General features: G+C 56.2%; 3 protein-coding genes across 3 annotated transcripts; 2 read left to right on the top strand and 1 right to left on the bottom strand.

Moving 5' to 3' along the window:
* Positions 1 to 839: 839 nt before the first annotated feature.
* On the bottom strand, positions 840 to 2454 carry CDEST_04622 (Putative flavin monooxygenase, FAD/NAD(P)-binding domain superfamily). Its single transcript, XM_062920781.1, has one exon. It carries the CDS (start codon positions 2333 to 2335, stop codon positions 923 to 925), a length of 1413 nt encoding a protein of 470 aa, XP_062776832.1. The 5' UTR covers positions 2336 to 2454; the 3' UTR covers positions 840 to 922.
* A 428-nt stretch (positions 2455 to 2882) lies between these two features.
* On the top strand, positions 2883 to 8423 carry CDEST_04621 (Putative telomeric single stranded DNA binding POT1/Cdc13, nucleic acid-binding protein). The gene is made up of 2 exons (XM_062920780.1): positions 2883 to 3444; positions 3489 to 8423. Exons 1-2 carry the CDS (start codon positions 3064 to 3066, stop codon positions 8325 to 8327), a joined length of 5220 nt encoding a protein of 1739 aa, XP_062776831.1. The 5' UTR covers positions 2883 to 3063; the 3' UTR covers positions 8328 to 8423.
* Positions 8424 to 13177: 4754 nt separating this feature from the next.
* CDEST_04620 (uncharacterized protein) lies at positions 13178 to 17545 on the top strand. The gene is made up of 4 exons (XM_062920779.1): positions 13178 to 14209; positions 14373 to 14686; positions 15123 to 15664; positions 15720 to 17545. The coding sequence occupies exons 1-4, from the start codon at positions 13815 to 13817 to the stop codon at positions 17322 to 17324; spliced, it is 2856 nt and encodes a 951-aa protein (XP_062776830.1). The 5' UTR covers positions 13178 to 13814; the 3' UTR covers positions 17325 to 17545.
* Positions 17546 to 17805: the final 260 nt, after the last annotated feature.

Genomic DNA, 17805 nt, shown 5'->3' with positions numbered 1-17805 from the left:
ACTGACATTGACGTTGGCACGACATGGACATGAACATGGACGCTCGGACGCATATAGTTTACCTGCCAGACCTGCATGTTCTCACCCAGTTGCAGTGGTTTATGCCCACACATGGATGGTGACAAACTACCCAAGCTCTGAAAACCATCAGCACGTTTTCTCCCTAGCCTCTAGGTGGGCCGTCAGCCGGTCGCGCGAGCTGACGGAAAGAAATAAGCTCCAAGCAGACTGTCAGAGCGCGGCGCCAGCCTTTGGCCGCTTCCATCGCTTCCGGCGATTGTCATTCCTACAGCGGCAACATTGCCCTCATGCTGCTGCGCAATCAATACTCAGGAAAGCGGAATGCCGACACACTGCGGGCCATTGATTGCCACCGGACACGGGTGCGGCTCCGAGAGTCTGCTGGGACTGGGTTGTTTGACACGCCACTACTCTGTACACTTCCAACCATCCAAACAGCGAGGGAAGCAGATGCGACGGACTCCGGAGCCTGCCTGTGTCCTCTGCCCTCTGCTCATTTCCTCATATTGCCTGAGGGAGTGGAAGTTTCCCCTGTCGTCATTAAACCGCTGTTTGCTGGCCCGGAAACGCCATTTCGCCTGCCAGCTCCCTTGTCGCGCTACATCGAATCCGGCTACTTCCCCCGGAGCTCTTAGATTGAACACGAGGGGTCGTGGAGCTTCCGGAGCTCGGGAGACAGCTTCATGGAGCTCCTAGGGCCCTAGCCCATCCCATCACCATCGCCCCAAGTAACAGTGTCTGGACGTTGCGCGACTGTCTCACCACGATTGGCGAGCACTGGTAATCAAGTTTACTTGTATCAGATCGCATATCGGTGCAAACTCAAGTTGATTCTAGACTCGCTGAATGATCTACTAATAAAACTTGATCGCTGATCGCTCGCTATCCACTCAAGAAAGGCCTACAGCTTCGAGGCAGCGTGCCTCCATTTCCCGACCCCAGGATACGCAAAGCCAAGCTCTCGAAGCGTGGTCGCAGTCCCCCCTCGCTTTTCAAACTCCTGCTTGCTTGACCAGTAAACTCCGCGCTCCCAAAACTGCTCATCGTGCCAGTATGGGGGCTCTCTGCCTTTCTTTGTTGACTCCGCCACCCAATCGTGCAGCATGTTGAGGTAACGACCGTCGTCTCCATCGTCAAGTAACACATGAATGTTCTTGTCGCCGCGTTTTCTGAAGAGGTCGAGCTCCCATTTCTCCTGGTCTTCGACGGATGGTAAGTTCAGTCCGTTTGACCAAACGGCCCCGATGACTGCAGCCTGGTTCTCGGCCACGGGCCACGGCACAGTCTTGATGAGTAACCCGGCAAAGGCAAGCGTTGGGTGTCGAATGAGAAATAGGTGCTGGTATAGGCCTCGGATGCCTTTGCCGGTCGTCAAAATGTTCGGCTTAAGGAGTTCGGGGAGGAAAGGAAAGCTAAAGAAGAAGCCGGTGCAGTAAATCACTGTATCGATATCCTCTTCCGTCCTCCCACCCTCGAAAATGACCGCCCTCTTTTCTGGCACAAACTCCACAATCCGCGGGACCTCTGTCACGCCAATGTGATGGACCTTGTCTGGTGGAGTCGGGTGTCGTACAGATAAATACACCCTGTCTGCTACCGGGCTGACTTGACGGGCGATGTCTAGCCCCGACGGCCCATTGCCGACTACGATCACCTTCTTCCCCTTGAAGGGCTCGGGAATGCGGTAGTTCTTGGAGTGCAATATAGCCGACGGGTGAGTCTCGTGAAATGTCTTTATACCCTTCACATCGGGAATGAAGGGGATGTCGTAGTGTCCGTTGGCGACAACCACCGCATCGTACGTGTCGCTGAATTGGCGACCGCTGAGCGTGCAAGCAGCCACAAGGTCCCATTTGTCTCTGCCGTTCTCCTGCCGCAGGTTAAGCGCCTGGACCTGGTGAGAGAACTTGATGAGATGGTGCACGTCCTTGGCGTACTCCACCAGATATTTGAAAATCGACTGCCGAGAGGGAAACACCCATGTGTCCTCGGGGAATGGCGCATTTTTGTAGTTCATCGTCGTCTTGATGGTGTTGGCGTGGAGTGTTCCGTACATCGGGGTGGGAAATACGGGAGGCGCGCCAGGCTTAGGCCGGAGCGGAGGGTCCTGCGGACAAAATGGATCCGTTTGTGGCACATGGAGGGATGTGGTCGGGTGCTCGCTGTAGTTCCAGACGCCGCCTACCTCGTCCTGCTGTTCGAAGACGGTGACGGACTCAAAAGCAGCTTGTGCCGAGAGGTATCTCGCGGCTGCCAGACCAGTCGGCCCGGCGCCGATGACGGCGATCTTCTTGACGTCGAACGGAGCCATCATGTTGGTCTGAGACACATCGATGTCTTTCTATCCGGTCACCAAGACGAAACGGCGCTCTTAAAGCGATGCAACGACATGCCACGCCCTATGAGATGTGAATGCGTTATATCGGCAGCAAATCACCTAATCGGGCGGTTTCGGACATCGTAGTGGGACGCCGGCGGGTAACGGAGATCCTTGCTCAACACTACCGCATCTGCGTCGCAAACCCTGTCCACCATTTTGACCACAACCGAGTAGGTGGACGATTCAATTGGATGAAAACATATGGCATTGCAAAGCATGCTGCCTATTTCGGCCCAGAGAGTCAGAAGCTAGGCTACACTTTACACTTGGGTTGAACCAGGCTTAGTTAGCCTCACGTGATTTGGAAGAAATTTGGAAGGCATGGGATGATGTGCACTTATCGATTAAGAAATTCCGGCTCCAAGCGTCCTGTTTTACTCACCGCCTTCTCCTTCTGTATGAACACAGCTCCACACCACTATGTAGGTATCCGACAGGTGCAGCTTGAGCTTTGTTTGTTCCACTTTCCGCCTCTGAATCGTTCACAACGATGCCGTGCCACCAAACCGACCTCTGCGGCCAACCACTCGACACCTCCTCCCGGAACGAACAAACCACAACTTAACGTCGCGCATATCATCCGCTGATGCTCGATAGGTAGCTTGGAACGTCTCTCTTCCCCAGCGCCACTAGCTACGCCGCGCTCTGCGACTCATGACACGATGTCCGGGGTTCAGCTACCTGCGCAGCTCGAAGCTGCCGATCGCATCCCAATCGCTCGATTGAGCCCCGACGTCCAGGATCCGAAGACGTGCGCAGTTCGGGGTGTGGTCACAATCACCTGGCCGTACAGTATCGTCAAGAAGACGATTGCATTCCTCCTCGCCGAGCCTGACTTTCGACTACGTCGTGCCAAGGGCCAAGTGCGCGTTGAGTTTGGCGGATCGAGCGCCAAAGCTGTTGCTGAGGCAGCTATCGGAAGTGGCGATGAGATTACGCTGTCACTCGAAGGAGTTGATTTCGTTGTGGATGAGCCTAGAACGCATGTCCCTGGGATGAGCTTGGAGTGGCAGTTGAGGTTCACGGAGAGATTACTCCTTCAGGTACGTCTGACGTTGACTTGATTGTGCGTCGCTAAGTTTGAAAGGCCAAAATCAGCGACTCCGAAGATGTGAAGGTCGTCAATGTCGACCACCCCACTCAACCCGAACCAGATACCGAACTCGAGCTGCCACAGTCGGTTTCCGACCCGTTTATAGACAGAGAGCAGACACCTGAGAGAACAGTAACCTCGTTTACACCTTCGAGTAAGAGGCCTATCAACGAAAGCCTTGGTGCGGACGAATATCCCTCTCCCGCATTTCTCAAACGCGCCCGCATTTCATACGGGTCTCTGTTCGAGGATGGCGTGGGTGTTTTCGACGAAGACGTTGGAGCCAAAGCGCGTGCAAAGAAGAGGACAAAGACTGGCCGATACAGCGGTGTCTGGAGATACACCAGTCAATCACCAAGCCCCGAGCCAGAGGCGCGTGAAATTTCAGAAACCGAGGACACGCCTAAGATAGAGTCGCCGGCGATAGTCACGCCTTCGCGGCCAAAGATGGTCGATGACGGATGTCAAACGATCGAGCGGGACGTCAGCCCCCTCAGAGAGGTGCAAGTTATTGCGGAGGCTCGCCAAAGTCCTTCGAACTGGCGTAGCCCTTCCAAAATGACCATGGTCGACTCGGCGGTCCAGTCTGATTTACCTCTCAGTCCAAATGTCGAATTGTCGCCCGGTCTGGCATTTGGACAACCTGCGCCTATACCCCTGTTCACCTCGGCGCATGAGCAGTATGCGCCAGCCTTTCATCAACCACCCCTTAGTCCAGTTTTTGGCCATGGAGACGAAGGAAATATGGAACCGCATTATGACGCTGAAGAGCCATTTCACGAGCACCGGAATGCGTATCCTGAGGCTGGCCTTGACCACGTTCTCGATGCGCATGACTATCCGGTGGCTCTTCTCGAAGATCCCAACACTGGATCCCATACTGCTGCCACACCGCAAACTACCTCCGAGCCAATACCCGCTTACCATAGCCATCAGCAACAGCAAAGTCTTGAAGGGGAGCACCACACTGTCGTCATAGAGGGCATTGCCGAACCCCAGCAAGTCCCTTGGGGTCTCACGTCCGCACACTACTCTGGGTCATCTGTTGTATCCGGGGAGCCTGTATTTGAAGGACAACAGGCTGGACAGCCACCTAAAACACGAGCCGTACCTCGCGATAACTGGGTACAAGACCGTGGGGGCCAGGCCAAAGTAGACGACGAGGACTCCAAAGGTGAGCAGGTAGCCCTGGAAGCGGAAGGAGGTATGGCCTCAGAAGACGGGGATGGTCTCCATGAAGAGCCCACTTCTATTTCGTATGCCGAGAGGCACTTCCAGCCTACTAAGAACGAAGCCACAGCAGGCGAGCAAGAAGGCAGCAGCAGCAGCAGCGGGAGTAGCAGCGAAGACAGTGAAGAGGAAGCCGAGCATGAAGTAGACGACGCCGGTGGAGACTACGACATCACCAACTACCGCAATCTGAGCAATAATCAGGACGATGACAACGGTACAGATCTAGAGTCGGACTATGGTCAAGAGGCAGAGGAAGAAATACTTGAGCCTGGACTGCAGGGCAATGAAGAAGATGAACCGGAGGAGGATATCGAAGACTATGGAGAAGAATATGATGAAGACGAGGGCGAGGATGATGACGAGGAGGAGGAGGAGGAGGAGGAGGAGGAAGATGAGGGTGAAGATGAGGATGAGGACGGGGACGAGGACGCGGAGAACTACCCCCCGCCCACTGCATCACGAGGGGGAGCGCCGGAGGTCATCAGTCTGCTTTCGGATTCCGAGGATGAGGACGAGGCCCCACCACCCCGCCCTGCTCCCGTTCGACAGCGGCAGATCCTTCAGTCCGACGGGTCCACTGATGAGGTGGAAGACGATGATCCCTATGACAGGTTGGAAAGCGAAGCAAAGTACGACAGTCATGAAGACGATCATGAAGAATCATCTGGGTCATTGGATGGAGAGAGTGAAGAGGAAGTGTCCCAGTTTGACACGCCGACTCCAAAGCCGAGGCCGACGTCCTCGGGGCCTGCGCATGATGCTCTGGAGTTAACATCAGCTACAGTTGGTGACGATCTCGAGACGATGAGCCCCATCAAGGTACCACAGACCACAGACGTCTCTAGAAGCTCGTCTCGGCCCAGCTCCCGGGGCGACTCGGAGATGCTTACGGCGGAGTTGGAAGAGGAGTTGGAGAAGGAGTTGGCCGTGGATAATTCCAACAGCGAACAGCAAGCACTGCAGCTGAAAGACCCTTTGGACGTTCGAATGAAAGAAGTGGAAGCCGTGCCATCTGCAAAAGTTGTCGCCGACGGCAATGCGAAAAAGCAGACCCCACCACACGAAAAGGTCAACAACATCAGGGATTCTGAGGTACAGAAGGAAGAGCCCCCGTTTCAGCCCGACAAGCCGGTCAACGAGGGCAGACATGCGCTGGAAGTAAAGACGGATGCAGAGGCTGAAGCCCCGGTGGCCGAAGATGCTGGAGCCTTGGCCAACCAAGACTCTAAGGCCACAGTGGATGACGATCAGGACCTTCCATCCGACCCAGCTGCGGAGGAAGCCGAGGTTCAAAAAACACCGAGTCGGTCAGCAGCCGACATTGAAAGTGACTGCCAAAGCCAGGTCGAAGGATCCCGTTCATGCGACTTGGTCGAGAATGAAGCCGACCTACAAGAAACGCCGAAAGGGTCAGATGTTGTCATTGCCGAGACTCAAAGGTCACACACAGAGTCTGACAAGGAAATGCAAGCTAACAATGAGGGTCGACCGACACCAAATGCTGCATCCAATTTCGGCAAGGTCATGGATATGCATACGGAAAAGGCTCAAGCCGTTGAAGTCGACGACCAGAAGTCGGTCAAGGAACATACGCCAGATCTGATCGAAACCGAAGCGGCCGATACCAATGCCGAAGTGACAATATCTCTCAAAGATGACCACGATATGGACTCGGAACAGGAAGCGGATGCAGAGAGCAAGGTCGAGGCAGCAGTGGTCACGATCGTCCACGATACTACCACCATCGAGGTTGACATGGAGTCTGCTGAAGGAGACTCCCGTGATCCTACCGACGTTGACATGGCTGACACAGAAGCAATGTCCGTTGACGAGGCCAGTGATCAAGCCTCCGACATGGACATGGATGAAATGACCGAAGAGCAGCTAATCCAAAGCCAGCTGCAGGAGGAGACGATCATGTTCGAGCATCAGACAGTCACCAACACAATCACGATAACGCAGGAGGCTGGGGAGCGGACAGTTTTGCATGAGGGCAAGACCGCTGATGATGCCAATCCTACATCAGAAACAGAGATTATCGAGACATCGCGGATGAGGATGGAGACTTTCGTCGCCAAACCCATGGTCAATGGCGATGAGCGCTTTCTTGAGGCTGCGCCCGAAGACGAAATGGATGTGGATGAGCTGACTGACGCAAAGTCGATGGAATTGGCATCGCCTCCTCCAACGGAACAGTTCCAGTCGCAGTCTCGCGAGGCGGTCAAGCCTGTCGAACAGACCTCGCAAGCCAGCGACCAACTCAACATGTTGGAGGGTGCTCTGCAACTTGTCACTCCAGGCGGGAAACAACAGATTGAAGGCGCCTCGCAGCTGTTCGTCGAGACTCAGCTCCCAGAGGTACCAGAGGCCAATACCAAAGTCTCGGTGCCAGAAATTGACGATGCTCCGTCACAAACCCAGTCCACTGCGCCAGAGGACAAAGCGGAATCGCTTGGCCAGGAGATACCGGAGAACCAGGCGACATCATTCACGACCCCGGTCCAATCTCGAGAAACAATCGAACCTACACTGGAGGCATCAAATGAAGCTGATGCGACTTCACCTACTAACGACGAGTCATCATCACAAGTCCGAGACTACTCGGCGCAACCGTCTGAGGTGCAGTCACCTCTTATCGCCGAGGACGCCTCGGAGGAAGTCAACGCCGCACAACCATCTCCGAGGCGAGGGCGCGGACACCGAAGAGACAGGTCGGACATCGCTCGCAAGGATCAGGATCCTAGCATTAAAGTGGGACGTGCATCCATCGCATCGCGACGGTCGACGCGCCTATCAGACCGCACGACCCCTGACAGCACGCGGGTTACCCGTGCCAGATCACAGAGCCTGGCCGTAAGGAGCGATTCGCCGGATGTTGACGATGATAACGTGCAGCTCGCCAAGATCGCCCTTAAGTCGCCGTCGCGGGCTCCTAGGACGAAGTTGCCAAAGGAAAAGGAGGCTATCAAGCACGATGAGGCAAAAGAGCTCAAGGAGAAGGAGAGGGCCAAGTCGAAGGAAATCGAAGGGGAGGAGCCTCCCAAACAGGCCAGCGCGCAGAAGACGCCTGCCGAGTTCAAAGCGCAGCTCACGAGGTCGCTGCGCGCCAACGTTCCCGACTGCATATCGCTCAAGGTGCTCCGGAGTTATCCAGGCAAGGCCGTGAACGTGTTGGCGGTTGCGACGACAGAGCCGCCCGAGGGGAAGCGCGCCAAGGGAGGCCCGCGGGGGATCATGCTGGCGTTCAATGTGACGGATCACTCTATTGCGCCCTCGCAGACGATCTTGGTACAGATCTTCCGGCCGCATAAGACAGCGCTGCCTGTGGTACACCCAGGCGACGCGATTCTGCTGCGTAACTTCAGTGTCATGACACTGACGAGCCGTGGCTTTGGACTCCGAGCCAACGATGGCTCCAGCTGGGCCGTCTTTGAGCACAAGAGCCAGGATGATCTACCGCAGATTCGGGGACCGCCGGTGGAGCTGACGGATGGGGAGACGTCGCATGCGGCTCTGCTGAAGCAGTGGTACAACGGCCTAGATGCAAAGTCGCTTGCGCGGTTGGATAAGGCCAACGTAACGGCGCCTATTGGCAATTGAGGGCGTCTACGTATCGTTTGTTAGGGCTCCGGTTGAGGTATGGATACGGATGGCGGATTATCGCAATGAGCACAATGTAAAACTTAACAACTGATTGGTAGCTGCCTCGCGGACACTGCGAGCCAGAGAATTTAAGAAAAAATGGATCGTTGTGGTGTAAACAGCCGGACTAGTCTATCATCGGAAAGCCAAGCATGGGAGATCGTGGAGTTGAAGCGGCTTCCCCATGGAGAAGGCGACGTAGGACCGGTAGGGGCAGCGGCAGCAATCAGAGCAAAAACGGAGGCCACCCACGGGCTAACCCCGTTGGACTCCCCCGCCCGCTGAAGTCTTGGTCCGCCCGCTTTCGAAAGTGCGTCGCCAGCAACGGCCGAACCATTGGTGAGGCAGGCATTGTAAGCAAAGAGCGGAGAACGGACGCGACCCCGTTATCTTTTCGACTTGTCACCGGCCCCTCTGACCCCTCCTCTTCCCGCTGTGCCTTGGTTTGTAAAGGAGGAGCCGTGGAGACGTTACCGGGGTAGTTGTTGGAAGAGGATGAGACTCAAGGAGGAGGAGGGGGTGGGGGCGAGCGTGGAGCTGCAAGCATGGGCAAATTCGGACATGAGGATCGGAGCAGGTCGGCGGCCCACCGTGTCCGGCCGGTGGGGGCCCACGCCGGAGTATTCAGTGATTGGACCAAGAGGTCTTTCCAGACTTTCACTCCACTTGTGTGGAGGGAACTTCTCGTGTCCCGACGCCATCCATTCGGTCGGCTTGGCTTAAGCAAGGCGATAGGTGTTAGACGGAAGCCAGATTTTGGGCCGCCGATGTCTCGAGAGGACGATATGACAGCGGTGCGTCGAATCGGCCATGTGCCGTAGGTGTCTTCGTGACGAGGCCTGGTCGAAGCGGCGTGGCATGCTGGTAATGGCTAGATGGGCAGTTGCCTGAGACTGGACAAGAGGCCAGACCTTGGACGACTTTTGACGCCTGGATGAACTGCCCGGCTGCGGCGGAGGCAATCTGGACGGCAGTCGTCATACCAAGAGGCGCGCACGCACGGCAAGTTGGATCGGAGCAAAGGGAGTGTGGGTTGACTGGGGGCTCTCTTTCTGGATCTGGCTGACCTAACCTGCGACAGTCCAATGCGAAAAGGCAACACGCACAAAGGCACCAGCACGAGGCAGTGCACACTCAAAAAAAAAAACCCCTCCGGTGCGGATCCGAGGGCTCGAAACCAGCTTGGGTTGGTCGACTTGTTTGTATTCTTTCTCGTCAAGGTTTGGTCAGAGTCGGGACTGGCTTTCGCGCTTGAGGGAGCCTGGCCGGGACGTAATGACGGGAACTGCACGGATTTTACGAAGTATCTGTCGTATGCATACAAACCTGCCTAGCTAATTGCCTAGTATGCGCCGCACACCACGATGCCGTGTCCGTGAAGGAGCTTCGCGAAACTTTCGACAAGACGCAGGGGTTGGCGTTGGCCGAAGCATTCCTATCCCCGGGTCTGGGCTTGCATTGGGTGAATATTCCACCAGTGTTTCTCTTTCGTCCAAACTCTTTTTTTTTTCCCTCCTTTTTTCTACCTACATACTGCGTACCTGCCTCGCTGTTAATGTACCTGTACAGGAGTTGTCGGCACCTGAAGTCGGGATCGTGATCGAGTCCTGGGAAGTCGAGGTGAGCAAACAGGGGTGACCCGCCGCCCAGTCCCGACTATTGCCGAATCCAGCTGGGCGAATGGAGATATTTCCAGGTCTGGAATGGGACATGATTGGACGGCGGCGCATCGGTTTGATTGCGACATCGATTGAATCGGGAATTGTGCGTGTTGTCCTTCGGACCAAGGGGCACGGCGGACGAGACGACGATGATGAGACGAAACCCTAGTGGGTTGCGAGAGCTTGCGGTCGAGAAGCCGAAGTGTATGAAGAAGCCGACTCGGTACGTTCAATACCTGGCGCCTAAGCATAGAGGCTGGACAGAACTAACGGGTGATTCATGATGCTGCGGGTTTGCATAACTATGACAGATGGCCCAGTCCACACACACAAACACAAACACACACACACACACATGTAGACACATATAGACACATAGACACGCGCGCACAAGACGCCAGACTTCAAGGTCAAGACGCTTGACTGCCTTCGGACACGGTCCGTCACAGCACATCTGGAGGGTGACTAAAAGGGCAGGGCCAGTTGACCCAATAGCACGGGTGCAGTTTGAGATGAGGTGTGAAAATTGCACAGAGGCTCGTGATGCTTTCGAGTTGGGGGGCAAGGGGCAAGTGGGCCACTGGAGGGAGTGAGGGTTACGATGGGCTAAGGATTATGTAGGCGTTTCTGGTTGGATGCTACGGTGAGGGTTGGGTGGGCTACAGTCTGGGCGTGATCCTTGACGCCCACACCGGGGCTGACTCGATAGCTCCTGACTCGCGAGGCTGGCGTTGGTGCAAATTCCGGTCAATGAATGAACCGGGGCAGGCCGCAGAAGGGGTGAAAGAGAACCCAGCCCCCCTTCCCGGGGGGGGCGACGGCGTGCTAAAACGTCGTGATTGGCCGTCTCCGCAAGGTGGGAGTGACAATGGGGAGAATGTGGGGGTCTGGATTTCTGTGCTCGGGCGGAGGTTGTGGAGAGGAAGTCCAGCGAGCTGTCGTGACCTTTGTTTTGTTTTGGTTGGGTCACGTCTCCGGTCACGACATGGAAATTTGAGAAATGGAGAGCGGAGAAGACGCCAGAGACGACAAGGTGTGTTTTGCGGTGAAGAAGACGGTCTGCTGGTCTGGGTTTGGCGTGTTGTTTCAAGGTCTAGTGTACGAATTATTCGTAGAGACAGAGATGTCGGTCGGGCTGGCTGCCGAGGTTCTAAAGTCGGCGGCACAAACGAGCTAGCGTTGATACGGCAAGGTCGACTTGGTGCAGCTGCTGAGACACATCACACCAGATATGGCAAGTATGATTTATGGGACCCAACGACAGGTGCCTTGGTACTCTGTACGGGTGTCCGTACACTAGGTGCAAGTAACAAAGAGGCCGCCTTGAGTGAAATAGATGGCTTTTGGAATGGAAGCAAGCACGAGGAAAAGGGGGGGTTCGATATCGATAGCAGGATCACCCGGGGGGGCGCCGTGCAGGTGCAACGAGGGATAATGAGGCATGGCTTCATGTACGAAGCCGCAAGTGTCGAACTTCGACGACAATCGTCAACGACGACGGGCTTCGAAGCAGCACGACGACTGGCAGCTTGCAGATACCCAAACGGCTCAGGTGGTAGTGGCCCGAGATGACTTTCCTTGCCTTGCCTCGCCATGGATACATTATTAGCAACAAACCAAAAAACCAACAAACCCCCTCCCCCATCCATCCCCATGAGGGAAGCCCCCCTTTCATGTAGGATGGATGTCCCTCATGTTCGACCCCTCCCTCCCCCAAGATGCAAGCTTGGCTGGAAGGAGACAGGGGTCGTAGGAGTCGAATTACGACATCTACAGGTTTGGGGTTGCTGTCGTTGTTGGCTTCACATGCAAAAACGGCGGGCACGGCGGCTGTTGGCTGTTGGGCGTCGGTTGTGGGGGATTGACGCAGGCCGTCTGACTGATGTGGGAGACGCGGACGAGATGAGGTCAGGTTGCGTCTCGAATATGACAGAGTTGGAGGTTGTGGGATGCGGCGACCTAGGTTGGCCCAACCGGATGGATAGAAGGGCGACGGGGGATATACATACACTACGGGAGGCCAAAATTCACGGCAGAGAGTTTTCAACTACGTGCCCAGCCAGCCAGCCAGCCAAGGCAGCGGACCAATACTTAGGTAAGTATAGTAAACAGAGCTTTTGATTTTTCGTTACTAAAAAATTCAAGAGAGGGGGGCAACTGGTACACTACAGGTGAGCTGACCTGAATAATGCCGGTGTAAGTACCTACGATCTTGTCGTCCTCTCCTTCTCTCAAACAATACAGATACTGTGTAAGGGTTGCGACTCGTTCTCATGTAAGGGAAGCCAAGCCGCCTTCCACACTAGGTACGGTAAGCACACGTACAGAATATTCGTACGCAGCCATTGCTTGCGTGGTGCAGATTGGTTCCACGCCCGTCCTCAACCAAGGCTCGACAACAGACAACAGACAACAGATAGCAGGTAGCAGGTAGCAGGATGGACGTCTCGTGGCCGCTGCGCCAGGCCCGCTCGGGTCACCAGACAGAAAAGATGACAGTGACAACCCTCGACGACAAGGCGTACAGTACAGACGAAGAAACAACGGCCGCTAGACAGCGACACGGTCAGCACGGAGCAGTCATTGTTTGCATTGCATCGTCAAGGGCATTCCGTGCAAATGACCTAGAGAGACGTACAGAGTGCAGATACGCACCACCTACCTAATCGTGCGTAGTACGTACCTCTCGTTCCTCCGTCTCATCCAGCATCCCTGCCACATGCCTGACTAACAGATCCACTAAATCTCTCCGTTTTTCTGCACTTATTCACAAATCACAGGACGGATATCCGTACTCATGTACGAATACACAATAGCTTCGTTTCCCCATAATTCGGGTACGTAGCGGCTGTTGCTGCTGCTGCCGCTGCCGCTGCTCCTGGTCCTGGCATAATCATTACCCTGCCTTGCTAGCCTGTAGGTGCTGGCCCTCTCCTCGTTTCCTTGCCCGGACTAGTCTCGTCAATGGATCGGAGAGTGAAAGGACGAGGAGGGGGTGGATCACTGACGGGGCCGACGACCGGGGGGGCGTGCCTCGTGGGAATTCCAGACGAAAGAAAGAGAGTCCGTTCCTAGTTCCTTGTGTGTCAAGCTCAGCGCGGTGCAAAAAGATTGATCTCATTTGAATCATATAATACCTCTCTTTCTCCCCGTCCCCTCCCCCCCTTCGCACCCTTGGACCCCACATGCCCGCTTCCCCTTCCACCTACCCGTAGCTCCGGCTTTTCGATACGCTTTGAGGTTGAAGAGCCTCCCAAAGACAGACCGCGCTTGTCACGAGACACACGACCCAGAGAGAGAAAGAGACACGGAGAGAGAGAGAGAGAGAGACACGCACGCGCACGTCAGAGTCAACGCATCCGCCGCAGCATTCCTGCGGATCGACACCACACAGCTTCTTCTTAGTGCCGGCTTGGAAACATTCAATGCTCATCTCAACGCGCCCTCGTTCCGCCTTGCTCTGTTGTTTACGTTCTTGTCCCACGCCTCGACGAGTCTCTACTTTGACGACCTCACCCTTGTCGCTCGAAGCCAAAGCCCGTATATGCGAGCCACTTCCGTTTGACCGAACCCATACGTATTGAGTCCAGTGGCAGACACCATAACTCGTGTCATCTGATCTCGGCCACTCACTTCGGGTTGCCTTAGTAGTCGACGTCACAGCCAAAGAAGCAAACGTCGCCATTGACAAGGAGTCACAAAACAGACTCCATTACCCAGCCAACGTGCCAATTGGCTCTGCAAGCAGTCTCTAAACAGGGGAGACTGCGCTCAATACGCGACCATGACGACCGAAACGACCACTGTGCCAGCCCTCGAGGCCGCCGCCGCCGACCCGGCCACCGATCTATCGGCCCTGACGACCGTGACGACGGCGACCGCGGGAGAGCTGGCGTCGACAGATCAACATGACCATCATGACCACCACGATCATCACGAACACCATGATGACTCCAACGACACTTCGTCCGATCAGGAGCCGAGCAAGAAGCGCTCCTCATCCGTCGCCGACCTGAAAGACGGTGCGCCCCCGGCCAAGGTGACGAAGCGCAGAGCCGCCCGCGCCTGCGTGAGCTGTCGCGCGCGCAAAGTCCGCTGCGACGTCGTCGAAGGCGCGCCCTGCGGTAACTGCAGATGGGACAATGTCGAGTGCGTTGTCCAGGAGAGCCGTCGACGAAAGTGAGTCTGACCATTTTGACTGCCCTCGTCTACGTTCGTGACCTCTTCCGCATTGCTTTTGGCGCGCATCACAACCAGATCCTTGCCGAGGCGCGATGCAGAGCAACCAGCCAACCAATGGGCGCAGTAGGCAAAACGGAACGCCGCTAATCTTTTTCTTCAGGAAAAATCTCTTGACTGCCAGCACGGCGGTGCACCCGGGAGCCGAGGCACAATTACGCTCCAAGGGCACGAACCCAGTCAACATTCACAGCAGCGCGGAGCTGCGCCGACCTAGCAATGCCTCGGTGGCTTCGGTCAACGGATCAGTTGCAGCGAATCCCGTCCCGGCCACTTGCATGCCTCTGGGCGCGACAACACCAGCCATTGGTGCTGGAGCCGCAGCTGTGACTGGAATTGGCCCAGGCGTCCTCGGGGGTCTTTCGGTTCCTGGCGGTTCTTCAGACGGCCTTGAGGGCCACGTTCCTCATATGCTTTGTGGGTTTATTTTTGTTTTTGTCTCGTCTTCCTTTCTTCTTCCACCCCTTGCTTTTCGGGCATGGAATCCTTCTGGTGTGGGTTCGCATCGCCCATTCAAACCACCACCGTTCTTGCCAACTTTTTTATTTGTTATTTTTTTGGCACTGCTCCATAGTTCAGCGCTCCAAGTCCAAAGGGGGGGAGGGGCTTGGACTGGGGTAGGGTACGGAACGGGGTAAAGTGTGGAGGTGCGGGCGCTTTTGCCTTGGACCTTTTTCCTACCCCGTGACCTGGACCTCCAAGTCAGGAACTTCTCCGCCTCCTGATTCTTCAGCGTACCCCCTTACCATTTCCGCCGCGGCCCTAGCTCCGTCCCTCCCCCCCTCGTTAGCCTCAAATCCACATTCACATGTCAATCATGACCACCGAAACGACTCGACTAACCACGAAACAGACCAACGATCGGGTTACCGTCATGACAGCGCTGCACTGCTCACCAAGCTGCAATCGGCCGCGGCCGCAGCGTCAGCAGACAGCAACTCTCGTCGCCTCCTGTCGAACCTCCTGGCCCAGGCCTCCCTCTTTGGCGGCATGGCCAGCGGCGACGGCCGAACAAGTCAATTTCTCGCCTCCCTCGAGGAGCCCGACCTCCACGCTCAGCTCCCACCCTTTGTGAAACCGCTGCCTGCCAAGATCGCCCAGGAAGATGTCACCTACCTCCACGCCAAGGGGGCCCTGACTCTGCCCACGCTGCCGCTGCAGAATGCCCTTCTGCAGGCCTACATCGAATTCGTTCATCCCTATATGCCGCTGCTCGAGCTGTACGACTTTCTGGCCGTCATCAATGCCCAGGACGGGCTATGCGGCCAGATCAGTCTGTTCCTTTATCAGGCTGTCATGTTCGCCGCCACTGCCTTTGTCGACATGAAGGTTCTCCGCGAGGCCGGCTACCCCACGCGCAAGGCCGCCAGGAAGGCCTTCTTCCAGAAGACGAGGGTGAGTAAACCGTACCTAATGACAGGGGTCCACGTCACATGCTAAAACGTTGCAGCTACTGTACGACTTCGACTACGAGTCGGATCGTCTCGTCCTCGTTCAGGCCCTCCTGTTGATGACGTACTGGTACGAGACACCCGACGACCAAAAAGACACATGGCATTGGATGGGTGTCGCCATCTCTCTGGCCCACACCATTGGCCTGCACCGTGATCCGGCCGCCACGAGCATGCCGGTGCGGAAGCAGAAGCTATGGAAGCGCATCTGGTGGTCGTGTTTCATGCGCGATCGCTTGATTGCACTGGGCATGCGTCGGCCCACCCGCATTAAGGACGAGGACTTCGATGTGCCGATGCTGCAGGAGTCCGATTTTGAGTTGGAGGTTCTGCCCGAGGAGAACAAGGTCGTCCCCGCCGAGTCCATGCTGCTTCGGGATGTCTCGATGCAGCGGGAGCTGGCAGCCCTGTGTATCTCCAAGGCCCAGCTCTGCATCTGCATCAGCCACATGCTCAAGGCGCAGTACTCAGTCCTGATTCGGGATAAGATGCGCCCGGAGAACACGGTCAACAGCACCATGATGCTGTTCCCCAACAAGAAGCTCGACAACGTCGAGAGCGTGACCTCGGTCGACCTGGAACTCATGGCCTGGGCCGACACCCTGCCGGCCATTTGCCAGTATCGCCCCCTGACGCCGCTGGATGTCAAAAACGGGCGATCGACCGTCGCTGTCCAGCGCACGCTGTTGCACATGGTTTACTACACCACCATCTCGGCGCTGCACCGGCCTCAGTTCCTACCGTCATCCCCCATCCATGCGCCAACGACCTCACGGCAGGTGCAGGAGATGTCCCGCCTGAGGGTCCGCGATGCTGCCATGCATGTCACCCGGATGGCGGCTGAGCTACACCAGTTGCGTCTGGAGAGATTTCTCCCCACCACTGGCGTCACGGTTATCCTGCCGGCCATGATCATCCATCTTCTGGAAATGAAGAATCCTGTGTCGCAGTCGAGAGACCGCGCCACCCGCGGCTTCCGCCAGTGCATGCGCGTCATGGAGAAGCTGCGCGAGATTTATGCCGCCGCCGACTACGCCACGGGCTTCCTGGATGCGGCCCTGCGCAAGGCCGCCATCGACATCAACCTTCAACAGACTGCTGCGCCCATGACGCAGCAGAACCTGAAGCTCGCCGAGCCGACGTTCGGCGCGCAGACGCCCCCGCCCGACAATATGCCGTACATGACGAGCGGTGAGGCTCTCTTCGCTCACAAACCGAACCCGCAGCGCGACTTTCTGCCGCAGACCATCAACGCCGCGGCGCTCGACCTGTCGGTCACGAGCCCGCCGCAAACGGAGAAGGACCACGAGTCGGCGCTTGGCGGCATGACGCCGAGCGCGAGTGGCAGCTCCGAGGAGCCAGGCCCGCTTGACCTCGAGTTCTTGCAGACGCAAGAAGAGATTGACTGGAACGCCATGACTGGGACCGAGTTTGACGTTGATCAGTGGCTGCAGTTCCCGCCTGAAGGCGTCAACAACACGGATGAGGGGTTCATGACGAACGTGTTTGGCGAGGAAAGCATGAGCGACGCCATGAATTGGGCGGCGACCGGAACTGTTGAGAAGGAGGGTGAAGGCGCCGCTAAAATCGCCACCCTCGCCTAATATGCACAATTTCATTGATAGACTCCTTTGGGAGTAGAGTTTTACTGGAAGCATGGTACACGGAGTCGGGACATGGAGCACGAAAAAAAGGGAGGCCCGGGTTGTTATGAAAAGGCGTTTGCGGCTGTCACTGGAATAGGAGGGAGGTCTTTGGTATACCCTCATGCGGCGCCCGGCTTATTCAACTAGTTTCGATGATTTTGAATGAGAACATGAGTTTCATATACGATGAGTCTGATGCGAAGTGGCGACTTGCGCCGGAGAACAACGGTACGGGGTCGGCGTGACGTGCTGGATCAAAGACGATGGATCACACATTGGTGTTCCGACTCGGGGCTGTTTGGTGTGTGTCCGCGGGGACCAAAACCGGGTCGATGTAGGCTTGCCCACGACATCCGACTTTGTTTTTAAGCCTACCTTCATTGCAGCGCTCCGGGCTTCCCAGCCCAAATGGCGCCGACTGGGATATATGTCAGCTTTC

This window comes from Colletotrichum destructivum, chromosome 3 (genome assembly GCF_034447905.1).
Source record: "Colletotrichum destructivum chromosome 3, complete sequence".
In the NCBI taxonomy this organism is placed as follows: Eukaryota; Fungi; Ascomycota; class Sordariomycetes; order Glomerellales; family Glomerellaceae; genus Colletotrichum; species Colletotrichum destructivum.
The sequence above is the reverse complement of the archived record's forward strand: the minus strand, read 5'-3'. Positions and strand labels throughout refer to the sequence as shown.